Raw genomic sequence first — 19,982 nt, 5'->3', positions numbered from 1 at the left:
GCTGGAATAGATGTTTGCCATGACCAGCCTCTTGAAGCACTTCATGACGATGGATGCCAGAGGACAGTGGTCAGCAAGGCACTAGGCAGCAGGATGATAGCAGTCTTCTTAAAACAGGCAGGAATCCCACTTTGGAATGGAGAGATATTAAAGATTTCCAAGAATACTCTTGGCAGCTGGAGTATTATTTACCTTCAGGCTGTAAGGAACAGGAACAGGAACAGGAAAGGCCATTTAACCCCTCAAACCTATTCCATCATTCAATAACATGATAGCTGATAAACGAACAACTTGCCTCATCCACTTTCCCAGCCTCTCCTCTTAACCCTCGATTCCTTTCCCGTCTGTCTCAGCTTTGAATATATTCAAAGATTCATCTTGCACCGTTTTCTACACCAATGAATTGCCAAGGCTCACAACCCTCGGAGAAGAAATTCTTCCTTATCTCAGTCTTAATGTGCATCCATATAGAAACATCCAATACTAAAACAAAAAGTGCCAGAGAAACTCAGTCTGAGAAGGGTCCTGACCCAAACTGTTGTCTGCCAATTCCCTCCACAGGTACTGCTTCAACTGCTGAGTTCCTCCAGCACTTTGTGTTTTGCTCCATATTAATAGCTTTCCTCCAATCCACAAGCTGTTATCCTGTGAAGTAGGCTTTTGTGTGGTACCTTGCAGATCACCTTTTGAAAATCCATATTATATTTTAATTTCTTTCATCCCCTAATGTTTATTCAGATCTCAAACCACCCACTCCAAAAACAATCTAGCATATACAAGGAACAATAAAATGAAACACTATTTGAATTAGAATAAAAAAATATCATACAAACCAAGTTGTGTTATACGTTCTTTATAGACTTGTTCAATATTTGCTATAATGAAAATTTATAAATAACTTTTACAAAAAATCTATAATAATTTGTACATTTACAAACTGTCTGTGGGCATTCTTACAGTTCAGTGAAATGGTGGATTTCTATCCATGGTCTGTACACAATTCTATACGTTTTTTTGCAAAATATACTGCAAAGTTTCCAGCTCATTGAGATGAGGTTCTGACCACTTCTTCTGTAGGTACTGCATCTCAATTGCTCCAGATTGCTTTGCCAACATCAGGCCTGAAGACAGATTTGGTTTCTCTGGATCACCTAGAATGGCCATGGTTGTAATCCTGTTTACGGGGGGAGTGGGAATGGGACGACATAAGAAGAAGAAAGTTTGAATATGTAATGGCCATGACTAATTTTAAGTACAAGTATACAAGTACCAACAAAACTTTCCAAAATATAGGCAGCAAAATGCACTGGACATCTAAATATTCTGTCCAGCGTGCAGTTAATTTATATTTCACTGCATTATCAATTCAAGTAGTAAATTTCAGATTCAAAAATATAACATTTGTCCCCTAGCTATTTGTTTTTAGAGCAAAATATAAAAGTCAACACAATTTGAGTATTATATGGTGCAAGGGTAGCTTCAACAAGAAAAATGGAAAGTGTTCTGCTTGGAGCCCATGAACTTCGTCTACCGGGCACTGTTATATGAGAATTTTGCCCGAACAGTCTGTGACCCATAGTGCTGTGGCCAGAGTGCTATGTTTAAAGCCCATAGCGCTGTGGCCAGAGTGCTATGTTTAAAGCCCATGGCACTGTGACCAGTGCTATGTTTAAAGCCCATGGCGCTGTGACCAGTGCTATGTTTAAAGCCCATGGCGCTGTGGCCAGAGTGCTATGTTTAAAGTCCATGGCGCTGTGGCCAGAGTGCTATGTTTAAAGCCCATGTTGCTGTGGCCAGAGTGCTATGTTTAAAGCCCATGTTGCTGTGGCCAGAGTGCTATGTTTAAAGCCCATGTTGCTGTGGCCAGAGTGCTATGTTTAAAGCCCATGGCGCTGTGGCCAGAGTGCTATGTTTAAAGCCCATGTTGCTGTGGCCAGAGTGCTATGTTTAAAGCCCATGGCGCTGCGGCCGGTAGAGCTATATTTAGAACCCATAGCGCTGCAGCCAACAGCGCTTTGTTTAAATCCACACACGCTAAGCCGACAGCACCCTGTTTAAATTTATGCATGCCAAGTCTGTAGCGCTGTGTGTAATACCTTTGCGCGCCATGTCTGTAGCGCTATGTGTATCACTTAACGTGCCAGTCTGCGACCAGTAGCACTTTGTTTCCAAAGGTGGGAGGGGGGAGGCTTGCTGGGATGCAGTCCCCTGCCATTGGGTGCAGTTTGAATTTGGAAGCAGCGCTATTGGCCAGGACTTACCGGCAGTTATTTCAAATGGCTGATTCCTGCTTGTATAAAGGCAGGTGCTGGTAAGCCATGAGGTAGTTCATGTACGAGAGGGATTCACCGACATGCTGAGCCGCGATCAGCGCCGTGGAGGAAGGCAGGGAGAGAAAAATGTGTGCTGCTGTAAAACGGACCCTGCGCATACCACGCATTGTTTTTGTTCTCTCTCTTGCCAATAAACTTGACTTGTAACTAAATAGATGAGTGAGCCTTTTTCTGTTCTACTAGTCAGATCCTTGAACCTGTTCCCTTGTAACAATTGGCGTGGTTAGCAGGATCTGATGAATAGAATAGAAATTGTTTGGTAAAAAGAAATAGCAAACGAGATGGCGCTGGTGCAGGCCAAGCGCCCCCGCAACACGCTGCTGCCCTCGGTGCAGGGGAGCCCACAGCAGGCGGTGCAGGGGAGCCCGCAGTAGATCCTGCGGCAGGCAGGACCAAGAATCTCGAGTCTTCAAGCTCCTCTAACGGGTCATGAGGGAGGTTTATTGTAAATTTACCCTGAATGAATCAACACTGGCATCTGCAGGGTTTGATCAACTCGTATTGTTTTGGAATTTACATGGCGACTGTAATAATGATGCTACATTTAAAGGTCACAGTGGAGCAGAGATGGAATTGCATTATAACACAGATGGCAGCATGCTTTTTCCAGCATCATCAGACAAAACTGGAGCAGTGTGGGACAGTGAAACGGGAGAAAGAATCATGAGACTTAAAGGTCACACATCCTTTGTGAATTCATGTTACCCAGCCCGACGGGGACCACAGTTGGTCTGTACAGGAAGCCATGACAAAATAGTGAAGCTAAGGGACATTTGAAAGAAGGCTACAATCCGTACGTTTCAAAACACGTACCAAGTACTGGCAACAACGTTTAATGACACGAGATCAGATTATCTCTGGTGGTATTGATGACGATAAAGGTTTGGGACCTCCGACAAAACAAGTTAATTTATACCATGCGTGGTCATACAGACTCGGTGACTGGTTTGACCCTGAGTGGGGTAAAAGAGAACATCACCCCCTCGCTAACCACATCTGGGAAGCCGTGGGGAAGATTAGAAAGGTCGGAGAACAATACCATGACTACAATCCCCCGGGAGGATGGTGGCCTTTTGGGATGTTTGGAGGCTGGTTGACAACAGTGGTGCACTGGGGACATGACGTTGTATGTGCGGATTAGCACCACAACCGCGTGGAATGTACTAAAGGTCTGTGGGCTGGATAGAACGAGCTAACGCCTGCAGGTCAGATGTGACGGTAACCAAACTGTTCGGGGGGTGGAATGTTGCTCAAACAGTCTGTGACCCATAGCACTGCGGCTATAGCGCTATGTTTAGGTCCCACAGCGTTGTGGCCAGTAATGCCATATTTATAACCCATAGCGCTGCGGCCGACAGCGCTTTGTTTAAATCCCCACATGCTAAGCCGACAGTGCTCTGTTTAAACTGTTGCGCGCCAAGTCTGTAGCGTGTGTGTATTACCTTTGCGCGCCAAGTCTGTCGCGCTGTGTGTATCGCTTTATGCGCCAGTCTGTGGCCGGTAGCACCTTGGTTCCAAAGGGAGGGGGGGGGGGGGGGGGCTTGCTGGGATGCAGACCCTTGCCATTGGGTGCAGTTTGAATTTGGGAGCAGCGCTATTGGCCATGACTTACCGGCGGTTATTTCAAATGGCTGATTCCTGCCTGTACAAAAGGCAGGCGCCGGTAAGCCATGAGGTAGTTCATGTCCGAGAGGGATTCACCGACGGGCTGAGTCGCGATCAGCGCCGCGGACGGAGGCAGAGAGAGAGAGGTGTGCTGCTGTAAAATGGACCCCGTGCATACCAAGTATTGTTTTTGTTCTCTCTCTTACCAATAAATCTGATTTGTAAACAGATGAGTTCCCTTGTAACAGGGACTCAATGCATCAATTCCACTTTCCTGCCCATTCCCCATAAACTAATGCTCCCTAGTATTCAGAAATCTGCGTGTTATCCTCAAACTTGAACAGTTAATGACAACTTTTAGAGATGTTGAATCCCATAGATTTGATTTCATGAAATGACCCCATTCACTAGTTCACAAGTCAATTACCACCAACATTCGCCTTCTCCTTTCACAGTACCTTCCAGAGCAATTGCAGAAGGTGCAACAGCCTCCCTATACTTCTCAATCCGCGGGGCCTCAACACCGCCCTCTCAAGAAGAAGCTGTATTCCACCCGAAATAAGAGCAGGAAATGCTGGAAACATTCAGCAGGTCATGCAGCATCTGTGGAAAGCATTTTCTGTTTCTCACGTAAGACGATCAGTAGTTTTTGTTTCAATTTGTCCCCTGCCTTAAAAGGAGATAAACACAGATTTGGTCTTCTCCTTGTACAGCACTTTTGTCGACTCCAGATATCGGGGCCCAAGCTTCCAGTTACCCATCATCAAATCTATGCCAGATCGCAGAACAATTCCTTCATTCTCAATCCCCCTCTTATTCATTTTAGTTTAGATTAGCTTAGTTTAGTTTACATTTTTAGATATTAAAGGAATCAAGGAATTATGGAGTTAATAGAAAAACGGTACTAAAATGGGAGATGAGCCATGATCTTAGTTTAGTTTAGTTAAGGCACAAAGCATGGAACCAGGCCCTTCAACCCACCGGGTCCGCGACAACCAACAATCACCCGTACATTAGTTCTATCCTACACACTAGGAACAATTTAAAGAAGTCAATTAACCTACAAACCTACGACATTGGAATGTGGGAGGAAACCGGAGCACTAGGAGAAAACCCACGCGGTCACAGGGAGAACGTACAAACTCCGTACAGACAGCACCCGTAGTCAGGATTGAACTTGGGTCTCTGGCACTGTAAGGCACAACCCTACCACTGCACCACCCTTGTCGGTTGTCTTTGCTCATTCAATTGTCCATCAACTCTTCCCTGATTCTCCTGCCATCCACTAACACCAGAGGCAATTTACGGCAGCCAATTAACCTGCCAATATCGGATATGGGTGCCAGGTACCTTAGGTGACCATAGGGAGAACATACAAATCCCATGTGGGCAGCAGTCAAAGTTAGGATCAAACTGGCCCACTGGAACTCTGAGTCGCCATCACTTCTGTCATTTCACCCTTCCTGCTTTCCATCCTATCACTGCCATCTTCCATCTTTTTCCCTCTCCCTGCATTTTACACGTTACCTTAAACTTGTTCTTTTGGAAGGTTGGAGACACAAGAAACTGCAGATGCTGGAATCATGAGGACAAGACAAAGTGTTGAAAGAACTCAACTCGTCACGCAGTATCTGTGGAGCGAATGAACAGGCGATGCTTTGGATCGGGACCCTTCTTTAGACTTTTATCAGTCTATTGGAAGGTTGTCGGCCTGAAACATTTACTCTGTTTCTCTCTGCAAAGATATTGCCTGGCACACTACGTTCTTCCCAATTTTCCATTCTTTGTTCAGATTTCCAGCAGTTTTTGTTGTAACTAACTTTTTACGAAAGCATCCATCTGCTTCTCATATTCCTCAAGTCCTGCCAACATTGTCAGAAGTTATGAGAAGGCAGGAGAATAGGGTTAGGAGGGAGAGATCGATCAGCCATGATTGAATGGCGGAGTAGACTTGATGGGCCGAATGGCCTAATTCTACTCCTATCACTTGTGACCTTAAGACCAACATCATAAACTTGAGGAGGCCCATCAGTCTGCAACAAATCTATTATCTTTTGAGATTTTCTTTGAGGATTGTTTTGCCAACTCCATTCAATCTGCTTATGAAAGACTCTGTTGCAAACTTTAGGGAGATGGAGGTTTGCACCAACCAGGCAGGAAACAAAGTTGAGGCCAATGACCAAATCACCCTTTATCTTATTGAAAGGCAAGGCAAACTTTATGCAACAACAGAATATTTACAGTGCAATGTTTACTAGAAAAATCACAGCAATGGCTTCTCCTTACTAGAATCGTTCTACTCACCTATCAGACTGAAGACTCTCCTCTGCGACAGGTTTGGAAACATCTTGCATTAAGTCCCACACAAATACATGAGATGCCGCGTCGAGGACAAAAAACATGCCAGGCCGTGTTAATGCCCACGCCACGCTCTGGATTGGACTGCCCTTTGTACTTTCATTCCACTGCAAAATGGGCCATTCATTTGTCACCGAGTGCAGTCTAATCGTTCCATCTGAACACCCAGCCTGCAAGACAACATGACAGACACAGGCTTTTAAACAACTAAAACTTTAAATAACAATCTAAAACATTTTTTAAGTGTCCCTTACTTGGGGTTACACTTTCTGTCACATGACTCCTTGCTTTTCAAAGAGTTAGACTTCACAGGGTTTTTGTCAGTGATTCTGGTCTAAATTATGAGAGCATAGTTATTTGAATGTCGATTAGTTTCTGAATGTCGGAGATATTTAACAACCATTAAAATCAATATTAGCTTTCCCAGCTTGCAAAGAATTATCCTCAGCTTAATGACAAAAGAGACCGCAGATGCTGGAAACTGGAATAAAAAGCAGAACACTGGAAGAACTCAGTGGGTCAAGCAGCATCTGTGGAGGCAAAAGATGCAAGTTGATGTTTCGGGAAGAGACACTATATCTGGATTGAATGAAAAGAAGAAAGATATAGCAGTAGAAGCAGAGGGGTGGGTGCTGGTGGAAACCAGATGCAGAAGGGATAGGACATGTAGAACCTAGAACAGTAGAACAGTAGAGAACATGGCGAACCTAGAACAGTAGAGGACATGTAGAACCTAGAACAGTAGAGTGCAGGAACAGGCTCTTCACCCCACCATATATGTGCCCGAGATTATGCCCAGATAAACTAATTTAATCTGCCTGCACATGGCCCATATCTCTCCAATCCTTGCATTTTAATGTGCCTGTCAACAAGCCTCATAAATGCCATTATTGTATCTGCCTCTACCACCACCACTGGCAGCTTGCTCCAGGCTCCCACCATTCTGTAAAAAAACTTGCCCCATGCATTACTTTTAAACCTGCCCCTCTTACTTTAAAGCTGTGCCCTCTGGTCTTTGATATTTCCACCCTGATAGGAAAAAGGTTTTGACTGCAATGAGCAGATGGAGGGATGAGAGAGAAGGGACAGGTGAACAAAGGGAGAAGATGACTAGGTGGGCAAGTGTGTGTACGTGGAAGGAGAACACTGGGGATATGGGTTAGCTGAAACTGGAAAGAACAATGTTCATACAACTGGGTTGTAAGCTGCCCAAGCAGAATATGAGATGTTATTTGTGTCAGTTGCGTTTGGCTCTCTAGTATTTTAGAAAGCCAAGAACAGATAGGTTGATGGGGGAGTGAGAAGGAGAGTTAAAATAACATTATTCAGTACTCACTCTCTCGTTTCAGAGATGCAGCTTGGAAATAGGCCCTTCGGCATACCGACTATAGATAACCCTTTCACACTAGTTCAGTATTATGGCATTCCCTACAAACTCGGGGATAATTTACAGAGGCAAATTAACCTCAAACCTGCATGTCTTTGGGATGTGGGAAGAAACTGGAGCACCGGAGAACCTGGACGAAATCCACATGGTCACACAGGGAGAAAAGTCCACAAGAACAGCACCCGAGGTCAGGATCACATCTGGGTCTCTGGCACTGTGGGGCAGCAACTCTACCAGCTGCATGACTGTGCTGAACTCGTAGCCTAAGACTGAAATTGCCCACTGTGGACAAAGCACAGGTGCTCCACAAAGTGGTAGCCTGGTTTTGCCAATGTTGGGGAAGTCACTTCATGAGCACAAAATGCAGTAGACCAGGTTGGAAGAGGTGTAGATGAACCTCTGGAACATCAACTGTACTCTTCTTTCTCTAGGACAGCACAGTGGTGCATCGGTAGAGTTGCTGCCTTACAGCGCGAGAGACCAGGTTCAATCCTGACTACTGATGCTTTCTGTATGGAGTTTGTACGTTCTCCCTGTGACCGTGTAAGTTTTCTCCGGCTGCTCCGGTTTCCTCACACACGCCAAAGATGTACAGGTTTGTAGGTTCATTGGCTTCAGCAAGTTGTAAAATTGTCCCTGGTTACCGTACAGGGTGATCGCTGGTTGGCGCAGACTCGGTGGGCCGAAAGGCCTGTTTCCACGTTGTGTCTCTATAGTCTAAATTGCAAGTTGTTGATGAGACCACATGGAGTAGTGTGTGCAGTTCTGGTCGACCAGCTGGAGAAAAGATGTCATTAAGCTGGAAAGGGCTGGGAAGAAATTCACCAGGATGTTGCCTGGGCTTGTGGGATTGAGTTATAAGGAGAGGTTGGATAGGCTCGGCCATTGGATAGGCTGAGGAGTGACCTTATTGAGTTGTACAAGATCATGAGGGTTATGGATAAAGTGAACGCTCACAATCTTCTTCCCAGGTAGAGGATTCTAAAACTATAGGGCATAAGCTTATGGTGAGAGGGGAGAGATTTAAAAGGGATGTCTGGGGCAACCTTCCTAATGAGACAGTAGTCCATATCTAGAATGAGCTGCCAGAAGAAGCTATAGAGGTACATACAATTATGTCTTTTAATAAACATTCGGACAGCTATATGGTTAGGAAGGGTTTAAAGAGCTATGGGCCAAATGCAGGAAATAGGTCTAGCCCAATATGCCAACTTGGTATGAATGAACAAGGTGGGCCAAAGGGCCTGTTTCCCTGCTGTGCAACTCTATGACTCTGGGGACCACTCTCTGATCTGCTCAATCCTCCCCATCCCCTAGCACCTTTCCATCCACCTATACGAAGTGTAACAGCTATCACTTCACCACCATCCAGAGACATGAGGAGCCCTTTCAGGTAAGCAGACATTTCAATTTTCCAATTTCATGTAACCCACGGCCCCCGGTGTTATCCTCTCCACACACTCACTCACCTATCCACCGAGTTTTCTTCTTCCTTTGTTCATCTCTCCTTCTCCCCACCCGCTACCATCTTCCTATCATTCCCTCCCTGTCTGGTTCCACACATTACCTACTAGTCAAGTCAAGTCAATTTTATTTGTATAGCACATTTAAAAACAACCCACGTTGACCAAAGTGCTGTACATCAGTTCAGGTACTAAGAACGAACATACAATGGCACACAAACATAACAGCACATACATAAACAGTTCACATCGCCCCCTCAGAGGGCCTCAAACGCTAGGGAGTAGAAATAGGTTTTGAGCCTGGACTTAAAGGAGTCGATGGAGAGGGCAGTTCTGATGGGGAGAGGGATGTTGTTCCAGTCTAGGAGCTGCAACTGCAAAAGCGCGATCACCCCTGAGCTTAAGCCTAGACTGCGGGATAGTCAGTGGCCCCAAGTCGGCCGACCTGAGGGACCTGGAGATAGAGTGGTGGGTTAGAAGATTTTTGATATGGGGGGGGGGGGGGGGCAAGCCCGTTTAGGGCTTTGTATGTGAATAGGAGCTTGAAGTTGATTCTGTACTGTACTGGGAGCCAGTGAAGAGAGGCCAGAATCGGGGTGAAGTGGTCCCTTTTACGGGTACCCGTCAGGAGTCTCGCTGCGGCGTTACTAGCCTCTGTCCCACCCTCCTTCCCCCAACTGGTTCCACCTGCCCATCATCCCCTCCGCATCTGATTCCACCGAGGAGAGGGGAAAGGAAAACAATCCTTGAATGTAAAGTCAAAGACAAATAATGCATTTGATAGGTATCAAACCAAGACTGATGGTGTTCTTACCAAGAACATTGTTTTTTCAAAGTTACAGAAGTCAATACAAGTGACTTGAATAGGTCTGGCACCACTTGTCTGAGGTCTGTACAGTCTAGGAGTTGCTTGCAAGCCATGACGTGTACCGTGGCTCACAACACCCTGTTAAAAGAATAGAAATGATTACATTGACTGTTATAATCAGTAGTGATTTCAACTTTATTTAAACAATTATATTTGGTAGAACAAAATCTCCCTTTCCATTGAATGTCAAAATAGATCTGAAAACATTTCCAGGAGAAAAGGTCAGGGAGGGGACCAGAGTGAGCATGGAACAATGATTACATTACTCACTCTACAAAAAGGGAGGCCTATCCATGATTCATGTGGGGTCTACAGCAATGCTTCACAATAACACAAGTGAAACTAAGAAGCATCATTTCACGCAACTTCACCCAAAGGACTTTAGTGATTCGAGAAGGATGCTCAACATTACTGTCTTAAGTGGAATTATGGCAGGGATTAAAATACAAACTTCTTGGCGACAGGGGATAGGGGTGAAGCTATGATTATTCCTAAGGACAGCATAAGGAAATTGGACTAGAGCCAAAATTGAGAGAAGAAGTTGAAACCAGAAGGGTAAAAGAGACATCCAATTATCAAAGGTTATGACCCTTTCCAACTTTTATGGTACTGGATCTGGCAAAAGATGAAAAAGGTCGAGGCTTTGGAGGGTACAGAAGTTTACCAGTATGCTGCCGTGATTAGAGAGTATTAGCTACCATGAAAGATTGGACAAATATGGATTGTTTTCTCTAGAGTGTCGGAGGTTGAGAGGAGACCTTATATAATAGTATGAGAGGCATAGACAGAACTTTTTTTCCCCAGGATGGAAATGTCAAAGACTAGAGGGTATATATAGCTTTAAGGTCAAAAGGGGAAAGTTTAAAGAAGATTTTTTTTTACACAGAGAATGGTAGGTGCCTGGAATGTGCTGCCAGTATTGGTGGTGGAAGCAGGTACAATGGTGCCATTTTAGATGTTTTTAGTCAGGCACATGGATATGTTGGAAATAGAGCGATATGGATCATGTGCAGGCAGATAAGATTAGTTTAACTCAGTAACATGTTCGGCATAAACATCATGGGCTGTAGGACCTGTTCCTGAGCTGTAATCTTCTATGTTTGGATGGCTCACTGTATAAAATAAAGTTAGCTGCTGCATTTGAGGAGAAAGGATAAAATCACATAATATCAGAGATTTGAAACAGCAAATGCGAAATCTAAACTAGCATCCATATGAACAAAAAAGGTCTTGCAGCTCCAATCTATGATCTCCAACAACAAAAGCCATTCCTTTATAATAGACCTGACTGCAAATATTAGAGAGTTTTACCCTTAATTTCCATTGACATTAGTTTCATTAGGGCTTCTTGCTCCCAGAGTAAAAAATCAGCTAACCTTATCTCACTTCTTTGCCTTGTTTGGACTAGGAAATGTGATGTGAACATGTGGTTGGTCTAGCAATAGCCAAACCAAGCATCAATGAATTGACAAGAAAGCTCTATTTGAAAGCAGAGTCACTAATGCCTTCCAACACTTTCCCAGTGACTAATAATGAATGAATGAATGAATGAATGAATGAATGAATGAATGAGTTTATTGGCCAAGTATGTGCATATACAAGGAATGTGCCTTGGTGCTCCGCTCACAAATGACAACACAAACATACAATTAACAATTAAGAATAAAGTATAAACATCAACACAATAATGATACACCATTACGGTCTAAACATGTAGGTGAAAATAAACCAGAGCAAAAAAAGAGACTACAGACTTTGGTTATTGAGTAGAACTATCACTCGTGGGAAAAAAAAGCTGTTTTTATGTCTGGCTGTGGCTGCTTTGACAGTCCGGAGTCGCCTTCCAGAGGGAAGTACTTCAAAGAGTTTGTGGCCAGGGTGAGAGGGGTCAGAGATGATCTTGCCCGCTCGCTTCCTGGCCCTTGCAGTGCACAGTTCGTCAATGGAGGGGAAGGTTGCAGCCAACAACCTTCTCAGCTGTGCGAACGATCCGTTGCAGCCTCCGGATGTCGTGCTTGGTGGCTGAGCCAAACCAGACCATGATGGAGAAGGCGAGGACGGACTCAATGATAGCAGTATAGAATTTGACCATCATTGCCTGTGGCAGATTGTGTTTCCTCAGTTGCCACAGGAAATACATCCTCTGTTGGGCCTTTTTGACTGTGGAGTCGTTGGTGGCCCCCCATTTAAGGTCCCTGGTTCCAAGGAACTTAAATGACTCCACAAACTGGAGTTTAATAAACTGGATATTGGCCAGATGTAATTTGTTCTGATTTTTGGCAACAGAATACATTGAATAACTTTCCACATTACAGGGTAGGTGTTAACACTGTAGTTTGTACTGCTTATCTATTCAGCTAGATCTGGAGCACAGGTTGCCAGCAATATAGGCATAGTGTTTCTTAGGCTAGTCGCCTTTATTTCCGGTGCTTTCAATTCCTTCTTTACAAGGCATGGAGTGAGTCAAATGACTGATATCTGTGATCACAATTGTTAAGGACATTAGGAGGAGGCCAAAATGGGTGACCTTTCAGCTAAAGGTAGTTTCCTAATTTTTGCCACTTTACTGATTTCTGCGATGTTTAATAAGAGAATATACGTACTAGGTAGTTACTGTCAGGTGTGCCAAGACAAAATGGAAAAAGTTTGTTTCCTGCACCATCCTTCCATAAATAGTTTAGATATTCACCACTCTTCATGGCAGGGTGAGGCGTTAACATACCTTTAAAGTCAAATTGATGCTACCAGCCTGTTGTGCATTACTAGCAGTTTCTGTTCATAACATGCTGCTTCTACTATTCAACAAGATTATAGTTTTGTACTGTAGATTCATCAGGTTAGCACCTCACTTTGCCTGCCATTGCTTGTGGCATATTTTAATCTGTTCTATTTTTAACGCGAGGGAAACCAAATGGAGCATGATAACTATACCTGCAATTCCATCAGTTTTGCAAAACAAATCATTACTCACAATATCTGTTCCAATAAAGAAATGATTAGGATCTGATGGCAGAAACTTGATACTCAGGGTCCGAGGACATCCCATCTGCATCAGATTTTTGGGGAAAAAGCTGATCGAAACCAAATGAAAAAATAGAGAGACCAATAAAGTTGGCATGTGAAAATTGTGGTTTGTGTGAAACAACAGAAACATTACATTTTGTGCCAATAAGGCTCCTTATTAACCAAATGGTACAAAGGTACACCAAAAGACTATCATCAAAATGCCATTATATGATGCTAAAGAACTACACGATCTAAATCCAACAAGTTAAATGTGTGGGTATGTATTCATTTTTAAATCAATGCACTTCAGACGCAAACTCTCAAACTGCCATTCATAAAATGCCAATACTTCTCATGCACAATCTGTTGCAATGATCGGCTTCATTTCTTTTCAATCTAAGCAAGTAAAAATACCTTATTTTGTTGTCTTTCGAAATCAAAATAGGAAATAAATAATCAATCTAAAATAGATGCAGGATTAGATAACAATGTGGTTAAGACAAATATATTAAAAAAAACTCCAAAGGATAAGCAAGAAGCTTTCCATAGATACGAGGAATTCAGCAGATAAGAGGACTGGATAACCATATGAATTAAAGCAGATGATAAATCACTATGAGAAACACCAAACAAAATGTTAAGAACAGCAAAAGATTATTCATCTGTACATGTAGTAAGCTGTTGGTGAAATGTATAGATTGGTCCAATTAAAAATTATTTCAAGAAGTCAGTAACATAGAATAATGAGTTACTAGATAATTATCTTCCATCTGTCTTTACTCAGCAAACTAAAACCTGCTTTAGAAATGATGTAGGAAGTAACTCAGTGGGTCACAGGCTTCTCTGGAGAAGAAAAGACAACGTTTCGTGTTGGGGCCCTTCATCGGACTGATTGCTGTAGGGGGCAAAATGCTGGAAGAGATATGGGGCAGGAGAGAGTCGGGCAAGTGATAGGTGGATATAGGTGAGGGGGGTTTGATTGGAGCACCATATATTCCACTTAGGTAGCCTACAACCCAATGGTATGAACAGTGAATTGTCCAATTTTAGGTAACTAAACAACAAACACCCCCCCCCCTTCTTTCCTGTCCCCTCTTCCCTGTGCCCCATATGGATATGCACCCATTCTTCCCACAATTCTGCCCAACTTTCATCTTCCCCCTGTCCCTTTCCACCTATATCCCTTCTTCTGGCTTCACATTTCACACCTCTTCCCTCCTTATCTCCCAACTTTTGGTTCTTCATCTCCAGGCCTTTGACTAACCATCAACCAATCCAACCACCCTAATTTGCAGCCACTGTGCAGCTAATGATGTTCACCCCTGACGGGTCATCCCTATCAACAGTATCCAAAAGGGCATAGGTGTTTTGAAAGGGAATGACCACAGAGGGTCCCCTGTACTCTCTGCCTACTCCCTTTCCTCGAGGTCACCAATCTACCCTAATGAAAGATTCCCAACCGATTTAATTTTTCCTTTTAGGAAAAACACTCCATTCTCTGAACTGTGTCCAACAAAATAGTCTGAAGAAGTGTCTCCCTAAATGTCACCTATTCCTTTTCTCTAGAGATGCTGTCTGAATCTGTCTGATTCTCCAGCTATTTGTGTTTATCTTTGGTTTAAAGATCTGCAGTTTCTGCATCTGCAGTTTCTTCCTACAGAAAAATAATACCTTTCTCTAAATGGAGGAAAAAATGTTACTTGTGTCTTATACAAGAGCAGTAACACTTTCCTAATTTTCTATCCAATCCCCTTGAAATAAGGACCAACAGTCCCTAAGGTTCCCTTATTTGTTCTATCAAGTTTCTTACAAGGTTTTACAACACAGAGAGTGGCAGATGCCTGGAATGTGCTGCCAAGGGTGATGATAGAAGCAGATACAATGGCGGTATTTAAGAGACTTTTAGAAAAGCACATGGATATGGAATGAAGGGATATAAATCACATGCAGGCAGAGGAGATTAGTTTAACTTGGCATTAGGTTCGGTACAGTCTTAATCAGCCAGAGGGCTTGTCCCTGTTATGTTTCATGTTCTAACTACCGTCTACACTTCTGCAATAGATTTTGTTTATCATGCAATAAGATCTCCAAATCTGTTTTTTTCTACAGCTTTCTGCAATCACAGAAGCTTTTGAGTGGTCTACATTTGACTTCAACACCCTTTGTGCCAATACTCAATGGGTCTTTGGCCCATAGCATGGTAGAATACACAAAATAAATCACTAGCATTTGCACAATCAGACCACCTTAACATTGTACTGCACAGTTTTACCTGGTTACATCAATGGAAGAGCTGTGGATCAACTTCATCTTTCCACCAGGAATCAGTCCTTAAATTAAAAAGATGAATTTAACCCACTTATATCTAATTTATAGTACAATTATAATGAAGCAATAACCAGCCAATAGCTCAAGATTTTCCATAAGAACTTAGATGACACCCCAACTTATTTTCTTCACCATCAATGAATCCCTTAAATTCTTCTCTGATTCCTCCGTCTTGCTGGATGAGGGAAACAGGTGTAATCTTCCATTTTCCCTCTCTCCCACCTACTTTCCATATGACTCTTGCCAGCAGTATCAGTCGAAAGATTATTTTTGCACTATCCAGCATCAGGATCTGGATGAGCAAAAATGCCACCTGGCTTAATCGGTAAAATTGAAGCCATATTCTTACTTCAAAATTGTATTTTGGTCCTCCTTTCCTAATTGCGGCTGAATAAATGTAGATTATATCTTCATCGGCATTATGTTATGTGCTTTCACCCTCCCTATATTGAAATGACTGCCTAGATTGAGCTGGATTTTTATCCTTTATATTAAGTTCTTTCATTACCTCACCATACTATCTTACATTCCTGAATTTACTCTTCATTTCTCCAACTTTAGAGTCTTTGTTCTCTACTCCACTGAGTGTTCAGTCAGTGTTCTACTTTTCATTACCAACCATATAAGCCTCATTTCCTCAAAACATGGTAATCAAATCCCCTTTTTGGACAATCTGTCCCAACCCTGTGTGTAGGAAGGAACTGCAGATGCTGGTTTAAACCAAAGATAGACACAAAAAGCTGGAGTTACGCAGCGGGTCAGACAGCATCTCTGGAAAAAAGGAATAGGTGACGTTTCGGGTCAAGAGAATGATCTCGACCCAAAGCGTCACCTATTCCTTTTCTCCAGAGATGCTGACTGACCCGCTGAGTTACTCCAGCTTTTTGTGTCTATCTTTCCCCAACCATCCTCCTTTTTTCCGTTTTGCTCCCTCACTCAGTAATTCAATGTTTGATGTCCTTCAGACAAGCATGAACATATTTAAATCACGTTTCAGGATGCACCAAACCATTTTACCACCAATTACTTAATAGCAGTTTCTCAGTACACATGACAATAATAAACCAACACCAAGTACCAAATATATAGCAACCAATTACTACTTAGTAAGGTGCAATCAAAAGATTTAATGTTTTTTGATTTTATCACTTCAAGGATAAATGTTGCTCTTTTTTTTAATGTTGCCAAGGAATCTTTTCCTTATAATGACAGATGGGGTTAGGTATTAACATCTTATATAAAATATTGCATTTTTAATTCTACAACGCAAGCCTAAGCATTGTACTCTCATCCAAAAATTGATCTTGAACCCATGACTTCTTAACTCAATGGCAAGAATTCTACCAGCTCAAAAGGTGACATTTCAACCCAATTTTCTGTTCAATTAGTTTCCCTACTTTATTATCTTTCATACACACCTAAATCAGTCAGAGAGCCAGCAAGGTCTGCCTTTTGGAGTTCAACCACAACCTGAAAGAAAGAATTTGCATTTACATTGCACATTTCAATGCCACAACAGCCTAACCCTAACACCCATATCATATATTTAATTCAATCAATTCTTTTAAAAAAACAAACTCCTACAAATAACCTCCTGTTAGAGCTGTTTTACTCCAATAAAATGAATGGAGCTGCTCAAATATTGTGCAAACAAATTGTCTCAGGTAACTGCAAGAAACTGGTACTGGACATGGACATCTGAACTCCATGGAGAACGCAGTCATCAAATCATCAATACAAACCCAGGGAAGTTCAAGAATTCCTGAAATATACACCCGAAACTGCCAACATGTCTCAGGTAAATCTTGCCATTGGTGGTCAGGATGCGGACACTCACAAATCTGTAATTATTGTCCATTGCCAAAACGTTGATTTCAGTACTGATGAGATTTCTTTCAATCTCTGAATGATCTTGGCTGAGAATGCTCTCCAAATACGCTAGGTAAGAAACTGCTTATTTTAATGTCAAAATGCATGGTGGCCTGTCAATAACTGTATATTTTTTCCTTACATTTGACCTCCCAAAGTACAACGCCTCACACGTGCCCCAATTAAGCTCCAACTCCTTTCATATATGTAACAGAACTATATCTTGCTGTATCCTTCACTGCCTTCACTGTCTGCAACTTTGCCAATTTTCTACAACACTGGTGAAACTTACCAAAGTTATTTCAAGCAATTATCTAATCCCTTTTACATATTTAATGCAGTAATTCATTTTTCATGCGTGAGTTCCATTTTGTCAATGATTCATATTTCTATTTTTTTCATAATTCCTTTTAATAGAGATGAGGTCATTTGGCCAACTGAGTCCACAGCAATAGTCATACTGCACAAAAACAGGTGCTTTAGCCCATAGTGTCCATGCCAGCCACTAAGTGTCTATCTGTACTAATTCCATTTCCCAGCACTCAGCCCAAATCTTCTATGCCAATTATATACTTCTATGTCATGAGAGTACCAGCCTCCTCCATCACAAAAGGTTTTCGCAAACTCTTAGTGAAAATAATCTTTCTCAAATCCCATCTAAATGCTGGCTCTCAAAGCAATCTCCTCAATTTCCTCTCCTTATTTATTTCTATGTAACACTTTCTCTTCCACATCACCACCCATTTGTGCATTAGGGATAATTTACAGTGGCCAATTAACCTACTAACCAATGTGACTTCGGGATGTGGGAGGAAACTGGAGCACCACCTGGGAGTAGACCGTATGGTCACTATGAGAAGGAGCAAACTCTTCACAGATTTCACTGGAAGTCAGTATCGGACCCATGTCACCAGAACATTACGGCAGCAGCATTGCTTGCTGTATCGCAATGCTGCCTCGTGTTCTGTGAACAGCAAACTTGATTTCTAAAATGGTATGCTTTCTGAACTGAAATTAAATAAGATTGGTGTGAAAACTTACCAAACTATAAATACCAATGAAGTTCATCCAGAGTGTGATTACCATGATCACATTCTAAATATCTATCTAAACAATACCCGGTTTTCATCAAAATAAATGCAAAGGCATAAGTAAAACAAATCATTAAAAAGCTATAACCATTATATATTATTTATAGTGTGTGCCTTCAACAGCAAAGGTTCGAAGTCATAAAGGACAATTTATTTTGGGGGGAGTGGGGGGGACATGGAAAATCCATTTACAAAATTGATGTCTTTATAGGTTCCAATAAATCAAATTTGAATTTGTACTTAATACAGTGGTTTGAAGAAATGAAAAAAAATTGGACTATTGTAGAGAAAGAACAGAATTATATGTTAAAATAAATTGCTAACAAGTGTAACTCAAATGCGAGTTGTACAACTTTGTAAAGACGATAAATCATCCTTCTGAATGATAGCGATGCAATCTTGGGAACAGGGATAAGATGTATATTTTATTTGCTGAGACATAGAAAAAAATTCTCTACTGAACTTGAGATTTGCATTAATTTCCAAATGCTCAAAATACAGAATGGTAATTTCCTCTGCATGTCATTTCATAAATATTCAGATATGAATAAAAGATGTCTCAACAAATTCTTTTGTGCTTGACACCGAATCATAAAATTACTTCACTGGCTGATATTATGAATAGATGTGTGTGTTTCTTTCTGATAACTATTCGAATTTAAAATATAAATATTCAAAACTTAACAAGGAATCTTATGCTTACCCACAGATTAAGCAAACCATTTTCATCAAGTGATGCCAGCTGAAATGACAGTCCAGAACTTCCTGAGATAGATAAAATAAAATCTTTATTAATTACAGGAGAGCAAAAAAACTATCCAGGAAAATCTGTTAATATATTGAGTTTATTATTTCCGGAATATAATTCAAAAGAACCCCCAAAAAAATTAATTGATCGAATTATCTTCTGTTTATCAACTAATTTATTTCTCTCCCACGCAGAATATCATTATATGCTGGAGGACTGTTCAGTTCCTCGCCCCATTAGGCATCCGAGAGATGAAAAAAATTATTCAAGCACAGGATTGTCACAAACGTTCATAGCTCTGGTCTACACGCAGGGTGTACCAATGCAGACTTTCAGTTTGTGGCATTTTGCTGGTGTCCATGAGACAAGACTTGGATTTTCATGGAAACGGGTATCATTTTGACGGAAGGCCACAAAGTACTGGAGTAACTCAGTGGGTCAAGCAGCATCTCTGGAGAATATGGATAGGTGACGTTTCGGATCGAGCCCCTTCTTCAGAAACGTCACCTATCCATTTTTCTCCAGTGATGCTGTTTGACCCGCTGAGTTACTCCAGCATTTTGTGTCCTTTTGTGTAAGCTACCATCTGTAGTCCCTTGATTCTATTATTTAGACAGCTTTGTCCTGAGAATGGGATCATGCTAATCACACTTTGAATGAGCTTCATTGTTATTTTTTAGTAAAGTTTTGTTGCCAAACCAATCTTATTTCAATGCACAAAGCAAGTGATTTTGGAAAAAAAAATGCAAATTACAGATATTTAGATCACTATGAGATCCATGATGAAAATGATAACGGTGATTGCTGGGTAGTAATCAGCTAGTTTTAGTAATTTTCTAACATAGAGGTTCTACTTAATTGTGAAGCCCATACCACAAACCAAGGCTGTGATCAATTCAGCACAAGCAAGGCATTAAAAGCAAGCA

At 41.9% G+C, this 19,982-nt stretch overlaps 1 protein-coding gene and 1 pseudogene across 3 annotated transcripts in view; one reads left to right on the top strand and one right to left on the bottom strand.

Annotated features, from left to right (window-relative positions):
- Positions 1-846: 846 nt before the first annotated feature.
- Positions 847-19,982, bottom strand: part of dync2i1 (dynein 2 intermediate chain 1) — a 60,504-nt gene continuing 41,368 nt past the window's right edge. For all 3 annotated transcript variants that reach the window (XM_078424955.1, XM_078424963.1, XM_078424969.1), the window contains 7 exons: positions 19,012-19,073; positions 16,767-16,818; positions 15,293-15,350; positions 12,986-13,085; positions 9,961-10,092; positions 6,243-6,466; positions 847-1,174 (listed from right to left, as the gene is read on the bottom strand). In XM_078424955.1, coding sequence (XP_078281081.1) covers positions 1,003-1,174; positions 6,243-6,466; positions 9,961-10,092; positions 12,986-13,085; positions 15,293-15,350; positions 16,767-16,818; positions 19,012-19,073 — 800 coding nt within the window. In that variant the 3' untranslated portion in view covers positions 847-1,002. The remainder of the gene's footprint in view (positions 1,175-6,242; positions 6,467-9,960; positions 10,093-12,985; positions 13,086-15,292; positions 15,351-16,766; positions 16,819-19,011; positions 19,074-19,982) is intronic.
- Positions 2,615-3,430, top strand: LOC144610847 (U5 small nuclear ribonucleoprotein 40 kDa protein pseudogene; annotated as a pseudogene).

This window comes from Rhinoraja longicauda, chromosome 2, assembly GCF_053455715.1.
Source record: "Rhinoraja longicauda isolate Sanriku21f chromosome 2, sRhiLon1.1, whole genome shotgun sequence".
Classification (NCBI taxonomy): Eukaryota; Metazoa; Chordata; class Chondrichthyes; order Rajiformes; family Arhynchobatidae; genus Rhinoraja; species Rhinoraja longicauda.
The sequence above is the reverse complement of the archived record's forward strand: the minus strand, read 5'-3'. Positions and strand labels throughout refer to the sequence as shown.